This window comes from Melozone crissalis, unplaced genomic scaffold, assembly GCF_028551555.1.
Source record: "Melozone crissalis strain CALT ecotype California unplaced genomic scaffold, PUWL_Pcris_2 ptg000057l_1, whole genome shotgun sequence".
Taxonomy (NCBI): domain Eukaryota; kingdom Metazoa; phylum Chordata; class Aves; order Passeriformes; family Passerellidae; genus Melozone; species Melozone crissalis.
Genome location: NW_026535835.1, coordinates 1261223 through 1282587, shown reverse-complemented (window position 1 = coordinate 1282587; position 21365 = coordinate 1261223). Strand labels below are relative to the sequence as shown.

The following is a 21365-nucleotide window of genomic DNA, read 5'->3' as shown; positions in this document are numbered from 1 at the left end:
CGGCCCCGGGGCGGTTTCTGCCGTCACCTCCCGCGCACCCCCGGGTGCTGCGGGTGCGTGGATGGCGGATGCTGCAGTGGTGTCCCCCCTGTCAGCGCAGGTGTCCTTCCATTGAGGCCACCAAACCGGTGATGCTCCCGTGACCTTTGGGTCTGACATTTGTTCGGGGTCTCTGCATCACAGCGGAGAAAACCTGTCCCCGTGTCACCACAGAGTTCTCACAGCCACCACACTTCGTCCCCATCCCGAGGGACTTGGATACTCCACATCCCTCCCCAGCTGTGTGGAAGTGCAGAGGGACTGCGCTGGGGAGGGAGATGCAGTGCTTGGGACGGGGGTGCTCTCAGGAATCCCCCAGGGACGCTGGTCCTGCTCAGCTCCTCAGTAAACACCAGTGAGCTGGTTTGCTCACCACAAGAATGTGCCCTGCCGGGGGTGGCCAGCACCCCGAAACCCCGGTGATTTGCCCCTTCCTCCGTCGTGAGTCAGGCGGCAGCAGCTGCCCCAGGCCGGCACGACAGCGGGCACAGCCTGTACTTTGGGCAATTTGGGAAGACAAAGTGGGGACGCCGCGTGTGGGGCTCTGATTGCAGGCTCGGGGGCTGTGGTGTTTCACTGCCCTGTCCCACCCCAGCTCTGCCCCAGTAGCTCCTATCCCATACACCTGCCTTGAGTATCCCACTCTTCCCCTGCCCCACAGCCCTACCTGGAACATCTTCCCTGTGTCATATCCCCGTCCAGAGGTATCCCTCTCTCCTATGTCCCACTCCTATGTGGGTTATCTTCCCTGCCCCATGCCCTGCTATTGAGTATTCCCATTGTTCCACAGACTTGGGGGTATAGCCCTGCCCCTATTTCTGTGCCCCACAGCCCTGCCTGGGGTGCCAACCCCCCTTCCTTATAACCCAGCCCTGCCTGGGGTCCCCTCCTGGCCCAGAGCCCTGCCTGGGGAACCCCTGGCCACAGCCTCATGTGCACTGGGGAAGGGTGTGTGTGAGTGCGCCTGTACCACTGCCTGTTCACCTCTGCTTCTGTGTCAGTGTCTGTCTATGTGAGTCTGAGTCTGTCTGGGAGTCTGCGTGTGTGTGTGTCTGAATCTATGTCTGTGAGTCTGTGTGTCTGTGAATCTGTCGGTGAGTCTCTGTGTCTATCTGTCAGTCATTATGTCCGTGTGTCTGGCTGTCTCCATGTGTCTGTGTGTCCGAGTCTGTCGCTGTGTGTCTGTGTGTCTACGTGTCCATGTGTTTCTGTGCGCAGCTGCATGCCGGGGTGCTGCTGCCAGCAGAGGGTGTGTGTGTGTGTGTGTGTGTGTGTGTGTGCGTGCCTGAACCTGTGTGTGTGTGTGTGTGTGTGTGTGCCTGAACCTATGTGTGTGTGTCTGTGTGTGTGTGTGTGCCTGAACCTGTGTGTGTGTGTCTGTCTGTGTGTGTGTGTGCCTGCACCTGTGTGTTTGTGGTGTGTGTGTGTGTGTGTGTGTGCCTGCACTTGTGTGTGTGTGTCTCTGTGTCTGTCTGTGTGTGTGCGCCTGCACCTGTCTGTGTGTCTGTCTGTCTGTACCTGTGTGTGTGTGTGTGTGTTTGTGTGTGTGTGTGTGTGTGTGTGTGTGTGTTTACCTATGCACCTGGGTTTGTGTGTCTGTGCCTGTACCTGTCTCTGCCTGCACCCGTGTCTCTGTGTGCCTGTACCTATGTGTCTGTACCTGTCTGTGTGTCTGTGTGTGTGTGTCTGTACCTGTCTGTGTGTCTGTCTGTGTGTGTCTGTGTGTGTGTCTCTGTGTGTGTGCCTGTACCTGTCTGTGTGTCTGTACCTGTCTGTGTGTGTGCATGTCTGTGTGTCTGTACCTGTCTGTGTGTCTGTCTGTGTGTGTCTGTGTATGTGTCTGTGTGTGTGTGTGTGTGTCTGTACCTGTGTGTCTGTCTGTGTGTCTGTACCTGTCTGTGTGTCTGTCTGTGTGTCTGCATGTGTCCGTGTGTCTGTCTGTGTGTGTCCAGCTGCCGTGTGTGCATTCCCGCTCCCCGTGGCTGCGGGCCCTCCCTGCCTGCACCCGTGGGCCCCTGGGCAGCCCGGCCCCTCTCTGCAGCCCGGTCCCGTGGCAGCACGGCACCGTGCACACCCAGCTCGAGTGCCCCTAGGGCCGGAACCCCCAGCGCCCCCAGCAGGGGCACGGAACCCTGGGGGCTGCTTGCACGGGCTGGGTCTGCCCTGGGTACCCCCGGCTGGCTCTGGGGATTTTGGTGTCCTCAGGGGGTGATCACAGTACAGTGGGGTGGCACAAGCTCACCCAGCCAAGTACAGGATATTTTTGGGATGCCGTGGTTGGCAGAGGCTGGATATGGCGGTATTGGGGTGTCACAGTGTGGTGGTCAGACATGGGGTGCTGCAGGGGGCTGGAGGTCAAGCTGGGTGGATATGGGGTGCTGGGGTGACATGGGGTGACAAGAGCTGACCCAGATACATACGGGGTATCAGGGTGCTGTGGGGTGACCCCGCTGGCTCTGGGGTTCAGGGTGCTGCAGGGCAATAGAAGGTGACCCACCAGATACTGGGTATCAGAGCGCTGTGCGGCACCCACATACACCCCTCTGCCTATGGGGTGTTGGGGTGCTCTGGGGGCACCCAACCCCAAGCCCTCTGGCTGTGGGATATCAGGGCACTGTGGGGCACAGCCAGGCATTGCAGGGTTCCCCCCATCCCAACTGCACGGCGCCAGCTGCCAGCATCCCACCGCGCTCTTGAGTAGTTAATAAGTTGTAGAGGAGATTTTTGGAGCAGGCAGGGAACAGGTAGGAGCAAGCCTGTGTCCAGTAACCACATTCCTGGGGGAGGGGGATTGGAAGCACTGGCACTACCCCCAGCATGCAAGGCTGGGGGGGGAAACATGCACCTCACAGCCATGGGGCTGTTGCTGCCAGGTCTGAAGGGATTGGTCATGCCTTGGGATATTTTTCCCTTTGCCGGGTGCCAGCTCAGGTTGTCAGGGTGATGCTGCTGGGCTGGTTACGTGCATTATCTGCTTCCTTCAAGGTCACAAGACTTGTGCAGGATGAGTAAAGATATTTATCAGTCAGTCAGAGGATCTCTGACTGTGCTCCTGGCCCAGCAGGGTGGGAACAGGAGGGGCCAGGCTGAAGGGGTTCCTGCAGGGCCAGGAGCACCCACAGGTCCCCTGGAATGGTGACACAAACTCACGGCATGGCGGAGGGGTTGCACTTTGCACGGTGATGCAAAGGTGCCCAACGCTCACCGAACCCCAGTTAAACGTGAGCACTGACAACACTACAGAAATCAAACCCTGACCTGCCACATTTCCTCCATGGGGGAAAGGTGAACCCTTGGCATTTCCAGGTTCACAGAAGAGGTTTGGTGGGAATGAGCACGGTGGTAGTGCTTCCTGATACCCATCGGCCGAAACCAGGCGATGGCCGTGGCAGGTGGCGTTTCTCCTCCTCCCGCCCTTCTCTGGTTACCCGGCGCCATCTCTGCAAACAAAGGGGAGGGTGTGGGGCACAGGTGACGGTGACGGAGGAGCAGAGAGGAGCGTCCAGCAGCCAGCACCGAAACCCCACCCCGGGGCCAGCCCATATAAATAGCACTGCGCACAGGTGTAAGCCGATCCCCCGGCTGCGAGCGGCGGCGGGTGGTGGCGACGGTCTCGGTCCGTGGGTTCTTCTCCGCCATCGCCTGGAGCGCGTCACTGAACTGTCCACCATGTCGATGGGGCTGGAGATCGGCGGCGTGGCCTTGTCCGTGCTGGGTTGGTTGTGCAGCATCATCTGCTGCGCGTTGCCCATGTGGAAGGTGTCGGCCTTCATCGGCAACAACATCGTGACGGCCCAGATCATCTGGGAAGGGCTGTGGATGAACTGCGTGGTGCAGAGCACGGGGCAGATGCAGTGCAAGGTCTACGACTCCATGCTGGCGCTCCCTCAGGACCTGCAAGCCGCCCGCGCCCTGCTGGTGGTGGCCATCATCTTGGCCGTGCTGGGCTTAATGGTGGCCATCGTGGGCGCCCAGTGCACCCGCTGCGTGGAGGACGAGAGCACCAAAGCCAAGATCACCATCGTCTCCGGCGTCATCTTCCTCCTCTCTGGCGTCTTGACCCTCATCCCTGTCTGCTGGTCGGCCAACACCATCATCCGGGATTTCTACAACCCGCTGGTGATCGAAGCGCAGAAGCGGGAGCTGGGCACCTCGCTCTACGTGGGCTGGGCGGCCTCCGCACTGCTGCTGCTGGGGGGGGGCCTGCTCTGCTGCTCCTGCCCCCCCAAAGACGACAGGTACCCCACAAGCAAGGTGGCTTACTCCGCCCCACGCTCCGCCGTCACCAGCTATGACAAGAGGAACTATGTCTGAGCCCCCCCAGGGTCCCCCGGCCCCCCTCGATGTCCCCCACCCCACCCACCCACCCTGGGACCCTCATCGCCCTCCGTGGGGCCCGGGGGCGGCAGCGCCGGGGCGGGGGGGGGCGCGAAGGAGGGGACGGGGACGGCCGCGGGGTCAGGGCCGGGCTGTGTAAATAGAGACAGTTTCGGTTAAACACGAGGCAGTTTCGGGTCGGCGGGAGAAGCGGCACTCGGCGAGGTCCTGCCATGCCGGTGGGGCGGGATGAGGACGGGATGGGGACAGGGCCCCCTGCTGTGTCCCCCCATCGCTGCTGGCCCGGCACCATCTGTCCCTGTTACGCGTGGTCTGTACCGGTTACATTTGTCAATAAACGTGTCCTGTTTTGGTACCCGAGTGTCCTTGAGGTGTGCGGCACGATCGAGGTGGGCGCGGGGAGGGGGAACGCGGCGGTTCAGCCCCCCAAGGCACCTGCTACGGCGGCACCCGAGCGGCACCGGGCCGGGGACAGAGCGCTCGGCCGCAGCGCACCGGGCGTCCCCGCTCGGGGTGGAGACCCGTTGTCCCCCTGCATTCCAGGGGCAGCTCTCCGGGAACGGTCGGGGCGGGAAGCAGCGGAGGAGCCGCTGGATGCCGCAGGGACACTCCCTGCCCGCAGTCCAAAGTCTGGGGCCGCCGGGGGGGCCGCGAGGCGCTTCCCTCGCCCGGGAGCCGCGCTGGGGCGAGGCCGCCCTGCTCGGCCGCTCCCTCCCGCCCGCCGCCACGCTCCAGCGGCCAGGGACAAAGGGGCAGGAGCCGCCGCAGGAGCGCGGGGCCGGTCCTGGGGAAAGCGAGGCCGGGGGCGGTGAGTGCGGGGCCGAGCCCGCCGGTCCCGCTGTGCCTACGGGCGACAGCGGGCGGAAGGGCCGTGCGGAACCCCCGCCGCCCGCAGGGACCCGCCCCGCCCGGCTCACTTTACCCGAGCCCCAACCCCCGTGCCCGCTGCCCGCTCCGGGGCCCGCGGGAGCAGCAGCGGGAGCGGCCCCGCCGTGACCCTCCCCGTGCGCGCGCTGCCGCCGTCCTGCCGCGGGGGGGCGCCCGCCGCCGGCGGGGCGGGGCGACTCGAGCACGTCGCGTCACGGCCCGCGCGCCGCCGCCGCCGCCGCCGCCATGATGCTCCGCCGGCTGCTCCGCGTCCCCGCCCCGCCGCCCCTTCCGCAGCCCGCCGCCGCTGCCGCCCGCTCCGTGGCCACGTAAGGGCCCGGCTGCGTGCAGGGCGGGACGGGGGCGGCGGGAGCGGTCCCGGGAACGGTCCTGAGGGGGGATCCCGCGAGCAGGGACGTGGCCGCCACAAGGGAGCTGGCCACGCCTCCCTCAAACCACGCCCCTTGCCCCCCAGGTTCCCCACACGGGTGGTGGACTCTTTGGCCACGCCCCCCCGGCCACGCCCCTTTCCCTGCCTGCCCTTGGCCCAGCCCTGGCCGCGCTCTCAGTCCCAGCGGGCCCGGCGGGAGGGGTCCCAGAGGGTCCCTGGTGGCACCTCCGTGCTCAGGCAGGGCCATCCCAGAGCAAGGGCACAGCATTGTGTGCACAGGGCTCTGCAGGATCCCCAATGCTGAGGGAGACTCCAGCCCCTCCCTGGGCAGCCTGCTCAGGGCTGGGCACTGCCCAGGGCACAAGTTGTGCCTCCTGGGCAGGGGCAGTGCTGGGCTCAGGCCCTGCCCGTGGCTCTGGTGCCGCTGCTGGGCCTGGAGCAGAGCCTGGGCCCTGCTCTGCCCCTCCCTGCACACAGGGACAGCCAGGCCTGAGGGCCCCTCTCAGCTGGGGCTCCTCTCCAGCCTGAGCAGCCCCAGCTCCCTCAGCCTTTGCTGGGCACAGAGATGCTCCAGGCCCTCCTCATCCTCACAGCCTGAGCTGGCCCCGCTCCAGGACCTCCGTGTCTCCCTTTTCCTGAGGAGCCCAGGGCTCAACACAACACTCCAAATGTGCCTCACCAGGTCTGGGCAGAAGGGCAGGGCTCACTTCCCCCCTGCCCCTCTGGCCATGCCCCATTCCTGTCTCCCTGCAGTGCAGTGCCCCTGACCCACGTGGAGGTGGAAGGTCACAGGGATCGGCCACCCCTCGTCCTGCTCCACGGGCTCTTTGGTAGCCACAGCAACTTCCAGACGGTGGCCAAGACACTGGCACGCCGTGGTAGCGGCAAGGTGAGACGCAGGGCGTGGGGGGAGGCACAGCACACAGGGATGGGTCAGGGTCATGTTGGGCAGTGCCTGGGGTGACACGCTGCTCCTGCCCAGGCAGGTGCTGACGGTGGACGCCCGGAACCACGGCAGCAGTCCCCACAGCCCCGTGATGACGTATGAAGCGATGAGCCTGGACGTGCAGCACCTCCTGAGCCGCCTGGGCATCACCAAGTGCATCCTCGTGGGACACAGCATGGGGGGCAAGACAGCCATGACGCTGGCCTTGCAGCGGGTTAGCAGGCACGGGACTGGGAGTGGGGTCACATGCTCAGGAAGTTCCAGGGGGGGACTGTAGGAAGGCCCTCAGCACCTTCTGAGACTGTTCACCGGGGCTGGCTTTGCCCCCAGCTCCACAGGGACTTGTCTGTTTTAGGGTGGGTGGTGTAAGCCAGGCTGCAGGAGCAGGAGCAAATCTATGTCCACCAGGCCGTGCTCTGCCCTGTCCCTCCAGCACTGATTGTGAGGGAGCTTGGAGATCTGTGCTGAGGACAGCTCTAGGAAGGGCACATGGAGGTCTCTACTGAGACAGGAGGGAGCAAAGAGCCTCCAGGGAATCTGACTGGGAGTGGAGCCCTGTGCCTGCTCTCATTGGGGAGATCTTGGAAGATCCTGGCATCTCATCTCCCCTGCTTGTGTCTCCAGCCAGACCTGGTGGAGCGCCTCATCTCCGTAGACGTTGGTCCTGGCCCCACCGCCCCCGTGTCAGAGTTCTCCGCCTACATCTCTGCCATGAAGGAGGTGAAGGTCCCGGCGGGGCTGTCCCGCTCGGCAGCACGCCAGCTGGCCGATGACCAGCTGCAGCCCGTGGTCAAGGTAGGACATCCCGTGGGAGATGGGGAGGATAGAGGGTGCCAGGACATCCTGTTTTGTTGCTCCTACTGAAGAGTGCATGATCCCCTTCCATGGCAGCTCCCACAGCTGAGACAGTTCCTCCTCACCAACCTGGTGGAGGTGGAGGGCTGCTACGTGTGGCGGGTGAACCTGGAGGCCATTTCCCGGCACCTGGCAGATCTCATGAACTTCCCTGTGTTCCAAAAGCCATATCCTGGTCCTGCACTCTTCTTGGGAGGGTCTGACTCGCCCTATATCAGGTAAGACTGGATAGAAGCGGTTCCAGGTCTGTGGTTTGACCTTTTGTGCTCTTTGCAGCTGCCAAGAGTGGGAGGAGCCCGTGGGATGAGGAAGGTCCTGAGCAAGGGCTGTTCCTCCAGCAGCCAGTGACACCGACACACTGGAGCAAGGGGGAACCTGGGGGCCTCCTGGGCTTTCCCAGCAGGAAAGGAGTCATATCTGGGATCATCCTCTGTTTGGGGAGGGTGGGGGAAGACACTGGGAGGGACCTCTGATCATGGCATGTTCCCTTGTCCTGCAGCTCCAGAGACTACCCAGAGATCGAACGTCTCTTCCCCAAGGCAGAGATCCAGTACATTAAAGGTGCAGGCCACATAGTCCATCAGGATAAATTTGAAGAATTCATCACTGCTGTCCTCAATTTCCTGCCACAGCTGTAGCACTGGGGACCAGGGTTTGTGCAAGGACCATGTGGGTCCTGAGGAGCTCTGGACAGTGATGCAGGGCTCGGGCTCTGAGGATGGGCTCAGCTGGGACTGGCTGCCCTCACTGCAGTCTGATCCTGCCTGCAAGACCTTCTCCCATCCTGATTCTCCTGCAGCCAGAGCAGAGAGGCACCTGCATCCTGCTGAGATCTCCTGCCACCTTTCAGGGAGATGGGGTACCAGTGGCTCAGGACTGTCCTGCCTGCACATGGGTGTCAGGCACACGGAGGGGCAGGAGAGCCCTCTTGTTTTCCTGCTGCCAGACACTCCCATGGATCTGGCTGTGACTTTGCAGAATGTGCAATAAAGCTGAATCCATGCCAAGACAGAACAGGGGTTGGATGTGGCCATGGTGGGCAGGGCATGTGTGGGGGGCATAGGAGGGGGTTCTCAATTGGCAGCAGGGATGCTGGTGGGAGTTGACAGCTGGACTGGGCCCTAATGGGACAAGCTGTGGGAGCAGTGCACGTGAAACACAGGTTTGAAGATCTTTCTTGGCTTCCAGGGGAGATTGCAACTTTGCTCTATGCCTGGGGGAGTGTGAGGATTGGGGAGTGAGGGAATCTGCCTCCTGAGCAAGGAGCAGTTTGCCCAGGCTGTCCCAAAGGCAGGTGTTGCTTCATCCCTGTGCTCCCGACAATTTCTCCCCTCCCACCTGCTGTGCATCCCCCTGAGGCAGCATAACCCAGCCACCGTGGGCTGGAGGCAGAGGAGCAGGGTGTCAGCTGCAAAAATCCCTTTATTGGCCAGCTGGTAAAGCTGGGGACAGGGCAGAAGTGACCATGGGGGTGACAAATCATCTCTGTCACAACTGGGGACACACTAACCATCTCTGTTTTTGCTGCTCCAGAGCCAGGTGTCTGCTGCTCCCTGGGATGAGTCTGCTTAATTTGAGCTTGTTTGGAGGCCCCAGAAGGGAGGGAGGGCAGAAGACTGAGGATGCTTTATTCCAGGTCTGGCTGTGGTTGCCTAGCAGAGCGGACACCAGGGACTGTTTTGGAGATTTGCTGTGTTTCAGCAGAGCTGTTCTTGTCCCTCTCCCTCTCCTCTCCGGAGCTGGGCTGCATTGGCCTTGAGTTTTCTACTATATTACTCTCAAATCCAAACGCTTTTGCTCTCCATGTATTACTTTTTCCCTGTGAAGAATGTCAGACCAATAAGCTCCAGAGTCACAAGCTACTGAAATGAGTTCCTTGGGTGCCACCAGCCAGCTGGGGGTGGGGTCTGGCCCCAGCTATCAGCACACAAGACCTTTGGACTAAGCCACAAGCTCTGGAGCCCAGGATCTGTGGGGGATTTCTCCCCACTCCTTCCTACTCCTTGCTGCTGCCCAGGTACCAGGTTTGGGGCACAGACAGAAGGCAGCTACAAGGTGCAAGGTGAAGAGTCCCACCATGGCAGGAGCTCAGTGGCCTGAGCAGAGGTAGAGCTTTCTAGAGGCAGAGCTACATGGTAGTCCATCCTTGTGATGGCTTCTGCTGAGGGAGCATAGGGAAGCATTGTTGGACCTGGGGTGAGAGAGACAGCAGGGAGAAGTGAGAGCAGCTCTGTTCCTGCATGGAAAGGGTACAGGCAATTCAAGAGACATCCCAGGGGCACGTCCAGGCATCTGTCTGGTGGCACAGGGATGCCATGGGCTGCACCAGCTCACTGGGCTCTGTGCCTGCCAAGTGTCAGGCTGCTGATGCCTCCAGAGATCCAAAACCAGAGCCCTTGCTGCCAGCCTGCTCCCAAGGAGCCTGCCAAGAACAGACCTGTCCTGGCTGAGCTCTGCTCCAAGCAGGATGTCTGATCCTTGGCACAGCTGCGGTGAGCCACAAACGCCACCTTTAGGATGACCTCTACGTGGCTGTTGCAGGCATGGCTTCAAAACTGCTCTGTCAGGCATTGGGTAGAAAGAGAGCCTGTTGGTGACCTGAGGGACACGGGATCTGAGGGGACAGATGTCCAGTGTGACTTCACTGGCGTCCCTCACTGCAACAGTGACTAATGCTGGGTGCCAGACCGGGACACTGGGGCACCTTCTCCCAGATCATTCTATTTGGCCCATCTGACCAACACCATGGAAATAGGACAGGGCATCCTAGGGAAGACACAAGTGATGTGAATATTTTCTTCAAGCTTCTGCTTTCCTGTTCTCCCAGCAGCCACGATGGCCTGGAGCCATCTGAGACCCAGCAGGAGAAGCCAATTTGCACCGCAGCGGTTCGCGGGGGAGATGGAATTGGCAGGAGAGGGAGAGCAGCAGAGCCGGGGAGGGGTGGGATGGGGTGGGATGGGGTGGCAGCCCCGCCTGCAGGGAGGGCGGTCACACAGTTCTGGCCCTGGTGCTGCTGCAGGGACCTGCGGGCGTCCTGAACTGCCGCCTGCCCTGCTCGTGGGGCTCCCTGCAGGAAAGGCTGGAATCAGTGACCTCCAAGGTCTTTTCCAGTCTCATTTATTCCATGATCTCTTCCCTGCTCCTTGGTCGGCAGACCCCTCCTCCCCTCAGCCATGTCTGCTCCATCAGGGGGCTGGGCTGTGCTCCAGCCCTCCTCTCACCTGCTCTGCCCACAGCATGTGGGCTCCTGTCCCTGATGCCGCAGTACTCACTCAGGGGGTACTGCTGGATCCAGTGCTGGCCCTGGGTGCCAGCGGGGGCTAAGGGTTCACCTCAGTGTTAGGAGAGGCCAGTGGCACAGCAGAGGGCCCTGCAAGCAGAAAGCCCCTCAGTTACACTGGGAAGTGCCTGCAGCAAGAGGAGCTGATGCAGGGCAGGGCCCCTTGGGAGGACAGCCACCCCCAAGAGCTCTGTCATCACAGGGTGGCACAGGGGTCTCAGGGCTGTGATACCCAACTGCCCCTTGCCTTTGAGCCTCAGGCACTCCCCAGGGCTGCTCCCGCATCCCACTGGAGGCTCTGGCCAGGAGCAACCACAGCCCTTCATCTCTCACCTGGGTCAGCTCAGACCCAGCTGCTCCAGCATCCTGAGGCTGTCACTGAAGATCTGGCTGGCCTTGGTGTCCTTTCTGGAGCACAGTGTTTGAAGAGCCAATCCTTATCCACGTGCATCTTGCATTGATCCGGAGCCTCTTCCACCTGTCCAAGGCTCAGAACCCCTTGGATAAGCAGGTTGTCCAGCATCCCACACATCAGCGGGTTGCTCACAAGTTCCACAAACTCTTTATGCACATTCTGGAGCAGCTCCTCTTCAAGATGGCACCATCTGCCCCACACCATAGCTCCAGATGCCCCACCACCTAGCTCCCTCCAGGTGCTGCCTCCTTCCTATCACCTCTCTACCTGCTCCCCCTGCCTTATTGCCAACCCAGGGTGCTGCTCCCTTCTTCATTCTCCAGCCCAGAGGCTTTTCCTGCCATCACTCACCTCCCCCTTTTCCCACACAATTTTCCCGGGGAAATTGCCCAAAGCAATGCATTTGCAAAGATTCAACATCTGCAGGACAAGGAGGCAGAGGTGCCTCTGCACCTCCCAGAGGCAGGCCCGGGACAGCCCCACTCACAGCTGACACCAGACAGGGATGGTTGTTCTCTGTCGAGGACCAATATCCCTTTGTCCACATCCCCAAACCCTCCAGACCCGTCTGAGGCTGGGCTCAGCTCTTCCTTTCCAGAGGCTGCAGAGAGACACCGCCTCCGGTGAGCTGGTGCTGGCAGCTGGGAGCGCTGGAACAGTGCCCAGAGAGGCCGTGGGGTCTCCCCCTCTGGAGACATTCACCCCTCTCTGGAGACATTCCAAACGCACCCGGACGCGTTCCTGTCACCGCTCTGGGTGACTCTGCCTGGGCAGAGAGGTAGGGCTGGGTGATCTCCACGGGGCCCTTCCCGTTTCAGCTACTCTGTGATGCTGCCCGCGGATCCTGGAAGGTAAAACCCGGGCTGTGAGGAAGCCTGAGATTGCCCCCTGACCGCAGGCAGGCTGGGGATGTGAACGGCACAAGTAACGGCACGGATCGGGAAACGCAGGGGCGAGGCGAGGGGCAGAGGCCGTCCAGCCCCGGGGGAGGCACAGCCAGGCACAGACAAGGAGCAGCTGCCCGAGGCTGAGCGGGGCCATAGAGCGGGGAGGCTTCACGATCTCCTGACTATTCGGAGGCTTCCACAGAACGCGAGGCCTGGCCCGGAGGCAGCGACCCCGCGCCACCCTGCGCCGGCCGAGGCCGCGCTGCCCGGGGCTGTTCCCTGGGCGCTGCCCGGGGCTGTTCCCCGGGCGCTGCCCAGCACCGAGGCGCTGAGGGCTCCGCCAGGCTCCGGGAGCCCGCGGGGGCTGAGGGGGACCCTGGCAGCGGGCGGTCACGTGACGGGCCGGCCCGGCCGGCCCAGCCACCCCCGTTCCCGCCGCCCGCCCACCCCGTCTGAGGAGCGGCGCCGCGCGGCCGCCGATTGGCTGAGGCGGGACGCGCTGTGATTTCTCATTGGCCGTCGGGCGGCGGGCACCGCCCCCTCTCGTGTCACGGGATAGGCCTGGCGGGAGTGTGGGTGGGCGTGGCCTGGCGGCTGGTGGCGCTGGGCGGGGACGCGTTCTCTCTGCTGATTGGTCGATGGCGCCGGCGGTGCCGGGCTCTGATTGGTCGGGCTGCGCGGGCCGGCGGGGGGGGCCGGGCGGGAGCTGCACGCGGCAGAGGCGGGAGCGGCGCGGCCGGAGCCGGGCGGGACCCGCCGGGACAGGTGAGGCCGGGGCTGCCCGGGACTCTCCACCCCCGCTCCCCTCCCGCCGCCCTGGCGCCCAGCGCCGCTCCTCGGGCCGCCGCTCGCCGCGGCCCCGCTCCTTCTCCCCGCCGCCCGGTGAGCGCGGCCTCCCCGGGGCCTGTCCGTGAGGGGCGGCACCGCCCGGTGGCAGCAGCGCTGAGGCGGCGGCGGCGGCCCTGGCTGCACCGAGCTTCCGTGGCGCCGCCGGCGGGCGGAGGCGGGGTCACAGTCAGACCGCAGAACGGGCCGCGGAGCTCCCGCTGGGCCGGCCCTGCCGCGGGGCCTGAGCCCTTCCCGGGCCGGGGCTGCGGGCGCGGCTCCCCCGCCTCTCCCGTCCCCCCGCGCTGGGGCCGTGCAGAGCCCGCCTGGCAGTGCCTGCGGGTGAGAGATCCTTGTGCCGCAGAGATCCGGACTGGCGGCTCGGAGCCGCTTCTGTTTCACATGCGGTGGGGTTTGCTCGGTGCCCCCCTGGAGGCCACGCACGGCCGTGTTCGGAGCAGGTGCCTCCCCTCCGTGCTGGGTAGGAGCTGGTTCTGTGCTGGTGTGGAACTGTGGCTGGCTGAAGTTTGGTGTGGAGATGGTGATGCAGGTTTGACATTTATTTAGAACCTCCTCAGCTAACTGTATTGTAAACATTGCTTTCCCTAAAGCAGCTAATGTGATGCCTTTGGGGTTTCCTGCTGAATTAACTGGAGTGGAATGAGCTCAAAATAACCCATGGTAAAATGAGGGTCCTAGGACATTATTGGGCATGTTATGTTAACTGTCTCTAAAGATCCTGTTGGTGATTTTGGCAATGACTTGAAGGAAGTTGACAGGTAAAAGCTGAGAAACTGCATGAGCAACTCAGAGTGCTGAGTAAAAAAGGGGAAATGAGAATCTGACACTTTGGCCTGGTTAGTTTGGCACTGAACTTTGGGGTGACCACATATGTTTTACCAGAGAAAGCAAAGAAGTAGACTCTTCAGGAAGAGTCTGAAATGGGAGCAGAGAAGCAAGGGAGGGAGAAGTGGGATCTGTCCCGGGAAGCAGGAATTTTTGCCTGGGTTCATGAATGTATTGGACACAGGGAGCTAGGCTGGAGGTGGTCTTTGGTACCTCATGAGGAGGAGGAGAGGGAGTGTTAACTCAGCTCCCACAAAAAAGCTGGTGCAAAAGCTGCTGTGCTCAGCTTTGGTGGTTGTGTGTAGTTCCAAGCTGGTGGAAAGCTGGGCAGAGTTTGGACATGTATGAGGTGGGAATAAAGGTGAAAAATCTGCTGTGTGGTGCTGAGAGAGCTCCATCTGCATTCTCCAGCAAGAACTTGAGAGAAGATCTGGCCAGTCTGCATCTGCTTGTGGAGAACAGAGGCTGGAGACTGGGAATTCAGTCTGGCTGGTCAGGGTATGTACATGGAATCCAAAATCTTTAGGTGATCGAGATGCAAGCATGAGAACAAGCTTCCCTAAGTCATGATGACTTTGTATTTGCTGCCAGCTTTTACATGGATGCTCCATGTTTTTACTTTTTTTAATAAAAGCAGCTGGGCTCACAGTCCCAGGAGTTTGGGGGCTGCTCTGCTTGGGGGTCTGTGAGGTGGCTGTGGTGTCCTTAAGGGTGTTTGCTGGAAGATGGACATCTAAGTAAACTGGGAAATAAATGTAAACATTTCACTTATACATTTCTAGGAACATCTGAGTTCCCCTTTTCTTTGCTGCATTCTCAGGAATCTGTTTATCTGGCTGTGACAGCTATTTAATTTTTTTGAGAGAGCCTTGACTGGGACAATTTCCTCAGAGGTGTCACTGCTGTGTGTTTTGTGGCAGGGTCCAGCCCATCTGTCTCAACAATAGTGTCATTTACCTGTCAGATTTGGTTGTAACAAGCTAAAAGGAAAAAAACCAAACCCAAAACCCAAATCAAGGGAAGCTTTAGGGACAGATCTTGCCACAGAGACTTTGGAGAATGCTGCTGTGCTGGCTTTTTATTGTGATCTCAATCTGCCAAATATGCACTGGCCTGCTTTTGTTTTTTGTTTACATGGGGCTTCTCAAAGTGTCCCTTGTGCCAGTGCTGGGGAGCACAGGGCTGATGTGAGCAGCCTTTCCTCAGCCTGGTGCCCGTGTCTCGCTGGGCTCTGCTCACCTGGAGGAGGTGCCAGGCCTGGGGCACTCCAGTCTGCCCTGTTGGTGAGGATTGCTCTAGCAATTGGGCCTTTCCTCCCAGAGATGTTGTTTTAGTCTGTGCTGTTTGAGACTGAGCTATTTCCATCCCTCTTTGCTGTCTCCAGTTTGTTTCAGAGGCTGCTGTCAGTGGAGGGGAGAGGGTTGTTCTCAGCAATACTTTGGTAGGTGAGGAAAAAGGAGGGTGGAGAGAACTGAGATTGTTTTGTGGTGTGTGTGGTTGCACTGAGTGTGTGCAGTGGTGTTGGAAATGACTGAGCATTGTTTCACAGGAAAATCCAGCAGTGTCATCTAACCCAGGTTATTTTTACGAGAGAGAAATGTGAACAGGAGGAAAGAAATCAGTGTTGCATACTTGCACATCATACTCAACTTTCCAGGACCTGCTCCCACAAGAATCAATAATTATCAAAGAGTTATGAAAGCTGATACCATCCCCTTCCAAGGCAGCTCCAGCCAGCCAGTTTCCTGTGTGTTTTTGGATTTCTAGTGATCTCTTACTGTGAGACTTGTCGCTCTTTGCAGAACTAGATCAGGGCCCTTTTTAGATAATGATGAATGGAGATGGGAGCTATTTAAAAAATTACTTTGCTCTTAGCAAATTAGCATAACACTTTAATCCCTGTTCATAATCACTGCCTGTTCTCCAGGAGGATGCTGGGGCTGTGATGGAGCAGGGAGCAATTTTGCCTGCTCACTTGGAGCACGCTCTGGGTCGGTGTAATCGCTTCCCTCCTGTTCCTCCCTGACATTCCCACAGTTCCACACACTCCCAACAGCCCCAAAGGGTAGGATTTCCCTCCGGAGGGATCAGCTGATTAGCTTATAAATAGCAAATGTCTGCTCAGGCCTACTTTCCAGGGTGGTTTGGTGCCTGTTCTGTCCAAAGCAGTGAGTACAACTGCATCCGCGCGTTGTGGTCCAGAGCTGAATCCAGGGAAAGGGGGATGCTTTCCCTTGAGATGGGGAATTCCCCCCTGGAAGGAACTGCCCTGGTGCAAGGTGCTGTGGCCTTGCAGCCAGAGCCTCAGAGGGGACTGGCAGGGAGGCTCTGGCAGCAGCAGTGCTGCTGGATGTGCTGGCACAGCTCTGGAAACCGGCTCTTTTCTGGGAGTGTGAGCTGAAATGAATCTGAGACATGGTCAGTGCCTGAATCGTGTTTGAAATGAGCCTGTGCTCCTGCCAGGAGGCCTGTGCTGCTACTGGGGCACCCTTGTATCAAAGTCTGAGCTCTTGGAGTCCTCTTTGAGCTGCACACATTCCCCCTTACCTATTTCCTTCCAACTTTCTTCTCTTTCTCTCTAGTTTAGTCAGTGCTGGGCTGCTGAGAGATTCTGACACACGTGCTGAGGTTTGATGTGCAGCCTCTGGTCGCTCTGACATTCCTGGTTTGCCTCTTCCCAGTGGGGTGGGCATGGTTTTCACGGGGTGTGTTTGCAGTGTCCTTGTGCAGTGATGTGTGTGTGGTGGCTCTGGGAGCAGCCTGAGGTGACTTTCCAGACAGAGGTGACTTCAGTGGGACAGAGCCCCAGCAGAACTGATCTGACAGTTCCCGCTGCTAACAGCGCTAAGGCCTTTGCTGTTACTTATTACTTTGTATTGCTCTTTCTCAGCTGGGAGATACCCTCAAATGTCTTCTTCAAGAGGGAGAAGCCTGCCCCAGGGCCTACCCCAAGAGAGAAGAGTTATGTGTCAGTATATTCTGTTTCAACATGTATCAAGTTTCTGGCCTCAGAGCTCTCCTTTTATGTTGTGAGCTTTTTAGGCGCTTTATTCCCTTTAGTCTCTGGTGGAGAGCATTCCTGATCTCCCTTCCCTCGTGGATCCTGTTGCTTCACTTCTAGGTGGAGTGTTTGCTCAGCAGCTGTGAGATAGAGCTGATCCCAGGCACTGCACACCCAGGATGGTCGGCTGGCCCGGCCATGCAGGACAGAGTTCTGCTTTTGCCAACTTTTATTTCCTGGGGGACAGAAACGCTGCACTGTCTCTGGCAGGGCTGTGGGTCTGATCCTGCCACAGAGATTGGCACAGCATTGACAGGGGGGGATGGCAGTTAGGATTATGGTTTTCCTAAGCCTTGGGAATGGGGTTTGCTAGAAATAAGATAGGTGGGAATGTTCTGATAACAAAGTACAGGCGACATGTTGGGTACCTCTGTCTGAGATGGAGCAAGAGCCAAATCTGGTGACTCTTGCTGAGGCTGCTGACCACTGCCAGCTCCTCCCTGCTTCAGAGGAGCCTGTGCCTGCAGCAGGGACAGAGGTAGACATGGCTCACAACTTATCTGCTCGGGGGCAAAGTCTTGTAGCTGAACTTAAGCCCAGAATTGCAGTGGGGTATTCTCTGGAGCTCAGCTTTCTGCCATTTAATGCTGTCAGAACAGCACTGGCTGGGAAGTGGAGTCCTTGTTCCTTTTCCAACTTGACCAGTTCTTCACTGCAAAATGGAATTGTGGAATTGTTCTCAGAACGTGCTTGGACATGGCACTGCCTGTAAGTGACAGCTTTATGGTAAGGACCTTCAGAGCATTTCTGTTCTACAGTTCAATTGCTTGGGCTCTGCCAGCCTTTCCCTGCTGCTCCCTGCTGAAGCTGGGGATCGCTCCGAGCCAGCGAGGGCTGCAGTTTGCATTGTTCCTTCTGGAAACTTCAGAGGGTTTTGTTGGTTTGTTTTATTCTAGAAACTTGTTGAAGTAGATAGCTTCCCCCGAGTGGATGAGTGCCTTGTGGCAATCCAGCATGAATCTATTCAGTTGTCTGTGTTGTTTCAACTGTGCTGCCTGGATTTGCAATAATTTTTTTTAAATCTTTCAAAGGACTCAGCAGAAGTCTCCTTATAGCAGGAGCATGACTGGCACACAGCACTCAGGGACAGCAGTGTGAGCCAGGTGGGATCTGTTTCACTGTTCTAATGGGAACTAGAGCAGTGCTGTCCTGTTCAGTGTCTCATTTATGGGCACCTACACCCAGTTTGGAGAAGGTCTCACTGAGGGTGCCCTGGGAGAGCATGGCAGGCTGCCAGCCTGGAGCCTTGGTCATGCCCGTGCTTCCTGCAGCTCAGCTTGGCTGCCAGCACCACCTGGCAGCTTCACCACCCTGCAGGTGCCTTGTGACCTGGGGTGTTCAGGAGGAGCTTTGGGAGGATGTGAGGAGCCCTGAAGTTGTTGCTTCTCACCCCAGTCAGCATCGTTTGGGCTTGTATTCACTTCTGCTTTCCAGCCAGACAGCACCCCCTTCCTGCCTCCCCCAGGTCAGGCCTGCAGCTGTGCCCATGCCAGAGGCACTTCTGCCTTCCTTCCCAAAGGCAGACTGAACTTCCCAAAGGCTAAAATGTTCTGTTCCTGCTGAAAACTTTGGAGCAAGCCCATGGCATGTGGACACAGGCCAAAAAGCCTGTGCTGCCCTGGAGTTCAGGCTTGGGGCAGTAGAAATGAGTCTCTTCAGGCACAGGGCCCAGGGACACTGAGGTTGGATGTGGGATGGAGCAGCCTGCATGTGCCAGGACAGTGTGTGTGCTGGGATGGGGGAAGAACAGCTGTGAAGTATTTGGAGGTTTGGTGGGAAGAAACACAGCGAAGTGGGAGTTGGTGAGCTCCTCTGGAAACACTAGAGGCTTGTTTTTCAGGCTGCTTTCTGTACCACTGAGGATGCTGTGTCTGTGGTACATTCCCAGTGACCTGGGGTATTAAACTTCCCTCTGGCTGTGCTGAAGTTCATGGTTTGTGTCCTCTTGTCAACTTTCCTGTGCCCTTGGGTAGGTCTGGACCCTTTTCAGCCATACATTCCCTCTCCAGTGCTGCTTCAGGGTTTCTTACAGCCCTAGACCTACGTCCTCTCTATGTGGGATTTGTTTCCTTTGATGCTATAGTTCAGTGCTGCTTTGTTTTTTAAAAGCTGTGGCCCTTGTGACTTGGGGAAGTGCTGCTGACTTCTGGCATGGTGAGTGTCTGTCTGTGTGCTCCAGGGCAGCCATTTCCTCCAATCCCAATGGACCGTGGCATGGCTGGGAGCCCTGCAGAGGGATTAACTCTGGCTCTTCTTTCTGGGGTATCAGCTTTTCCTTCTGTGTGTTTGGATCCTTTGTGCTCCTAAACAATGTGCCTGGTTCTTCTCAGTCCTCTCCAGGTATCTGTCTCACCTGCACTGGGCTCTTCATCACCTGGAGGGAAGATCTGCTGCTCCTGGAAAGCGCCAGTGCTTAATATTTTGTTATCAGGAAGCCTTGGCTTGTGCTTTTCATATCCACCCCTTCACAAGAGGTAACTTCTCTAAGAAGAGAAGGTTCCTTGTGTCTACACACTTCTCTAACAAACAGGAGATATCTTGAGGCCGTGGAAGTGTGTGCAAACCCAGCCAGGGGCAGTGGGTACAGTGAGAGGGAGTCTGGGCAAGGAGAATTCTTGTCTTGCTTGTAGCAAGGAAAATCTCCTCTAGACCTGGTTTCCACTGAGTGCCAGGGGCTCTGCCTGTTGCCCCTTTCCCTTCTGCAGAAAGAGGGAATAACACCGTGTGCAGGAGCAGGGATGAGCTGAGGTCAGCAGTGGCTCTTCCCAAAGAAGGTGTGACCTAGCTGAGCTGGTTGGGAAGCAGCTGATTGGGAATTTTGGTACTGATGCCAGCTCTGACACTGCCAGCCTTGGTTGGTGCTACAGCTCACAGGGTACAGTGCCTTTATAAAGTAATTTTGTTACTATGTTGAGGGAGCTTCATCATACCCAGGAAAACAATTTCCTTTCTCTTTGCACTCCAGCTCCCTCTCTGCTGCCCTGCTCAGGGCCTTGCTGCCTCAGGTGAAATTGCATTGGCCTCTGAATGTTTGTTATTGCTGTGCCCTGAGCGTTCGTGTTTGGAAATAGCTGCCTGCGGGAAGAGAAAGTCCCTTGATTTCCAAGGAGAACTGCTGCTGTGTGCTGTGAAGTCCCTATTTGCTAGGGGGTGTTGAACCTGTGGTGCATCCTAAAGGGCACATAATGACAAGAATAGAGGATCTTTTCTTTAGAACTGCTGTGGTGAGGGAAGGGGCTGTGGGAGGCTCTCAGGCACTGAGGGGGGTGCAGAAATCCCCGAGGGTGAGTCCCAGGTGTTCCCTGCGTCTTCGCTGGATTGCACCATCCCTCAGGGCCGTGCCAGTGGTCCCTTCAGCAGAGCTGTTGCTTTGTGACAGCTCCACTTCTGCTCCTCCTGCACTTGGGATCCTTGGGGTGGGTGCTCACCGTGCCCAGTGAGAACAACGGGGATGTTTGGGGCAGCGTCTTTCAAAGGGGTGGCCTGGGCACAGTCCATCTTTGCCATAAACCTTCCACAGGGATGCTGGCTGTTCCTGTGTGATGTGGTGATACTGGGGATTATCACCCTGGAAGGGCAAATCCTTTGTCTCCCACAGCTGATTGGGAGCACAAAGAACTGTATTGGAGAGGAGCTTTGCTGCTTGCTGTAGGTGAGGAATGAGTCTTGGTGCAGGAAGGGATAATTAGTAGAGCTGCCTCAGGCTGAGATTTGATGGATGTAGGAAGGAGCAGGGGCTGCACAGAAACCTCTGCAGGACTTTGAGACAATACATGATTAGAAGAACTGAATGAATGGGCCTGAAGAATTGGTCACGTCCTTTCTGGTGCCTCTGGCTGACTCATGCCCCTGAGTGTTCCTGGGGAGCCGGTGGCTCCCAGCATCCAAGGTCCTGTGCTTGTTACAGGGCAGCCTGGAGCCACATTGCAGCAGCTGCCAGAGGGAATGCCATGGTACCGGCAGGCAGCCAGCACAGGCTGCAGGCAGATCCATGGGAAGTGGATGCCAGGGCTGGGATGTGCCAGCAAGAGACTCATATCCCTCCCTGCTGTCCTTTGCACCTCCTTGGGCTGCCACGAGGTTATACCTTCCTTACCCTGTTCTTTGCTCTTTCCCCTTTCTGGAATTGCAGAGTTAATCTGTCAGGGCTCTCCAGGGAGTGCCACTCTTCCCAGCATGCCAGTGAGCAGATGGATCCCTCTCTGCTGTCTCATGTCTGCATTTCCAAACCAAAGTGGGTAGCTAAGCACCTTTGGATCTGGCTAAGATGATCCTGGACAGAGCCTGTTTTGTTCAGCAAGGAGATCAAATTGAGATTATTTTTTAATGTGAAGCTCTTGAATGCAGAGGTTCTGTGCAGATTTAGCTCATTAGGAAACTCTGCAGAAAACTTTTGTTGCCATTGCTAAATGAGGCAAAAGAGGAAGTAAAAGTGGTTCTGTGCTGTGAAGTGGATTAATAGTTTTGTTTTATAATAAACCACAGACTTATGGACAAGTGAATTCCCCACCTCCCTTTCTCTTTGTTCCACTGTGTCGTTCCTTCTTCAATAGGTGTTTTTACTAGAGGAATTCCCAGAAGCATGAGAGGAACTGTTCTTCCTGTGAGCTTG

At 58.3% G+C, this 21365-nt stretch overlaps 3 protein-coding genes across 5 annotated transcripts in view; all 3 read left to right on the top strand.

Moving 5' to 3' along the window:
* The first annotated feature begins 3705 nt into the window (after positions 1–3705).
* On the top strand, positions 3706–4353 carry CLDN3 (claudin 3). Its single transcript, XM_054287294.1, has one exon. It carries the CDS (start codon positions 3709–3711, stop codon positions 4351–4353), a length of 645 nt encoding a protein of 214 aa, XP_054143269.1. The 5' UTR covers positions 3706–3708.
* Positions 4354–5494: 1141 nt separating this feature from the next.
* Positions 5495–8433, top strand: ABHD11 (abhydrolase domain containing 11). Of its 2 annotated transcripts, XM_054287301.1 has the most exons (6): positions 5495–5573; positions 6389–6524; positions 6622–6795; positions 7206–7376; positions 7473–7654; positions 7936–8433. In XM_054287301.1, the coding sequence occupies exons 3-6, from the start codon at positions 6673–6675 to the stop codon at positions 8072–8074; spliced, it is 615 nt and encodes a 204-aa protein (XP_054143276.1). In that variant the 5' UTR covers positions 5495–5573; positions 6389–6524; positions 6622–6672; the 3' UTR covers positions 8075–8433. The 2 variants fall into 2 exon arrangements, with proteins under 2 accessions (XP_054143276.1, XP_054143277.1); XM_054287302.1 differs by lacking the exon at positions 5495–5573 and having other exon boundaries at positions 6403–6524; positions 6618–6795.
* Positions 8434–12742: 4309 nt separating this feature from the next.
* MTMR4 (myotubularin related protein 4) overlaps positions 12743–21365 on the top strand; it is a 56410-nt gene continuing 47787 nt past the window's right edge. Inside the window, exon 1 of one of the 2 annotated variants that reach the window (XM_054287227.1) lies at positions 12743–12786. The gene's annotated coding sequence lies outside the window, so the exon portion shown is untranslated. Of the gene's footprint in view, positions 12787–13378; positions 13397–21365 lie in introns of those variants that run through there. The other variant, XM_054287228.1, reaches the window with a different exon arrangement.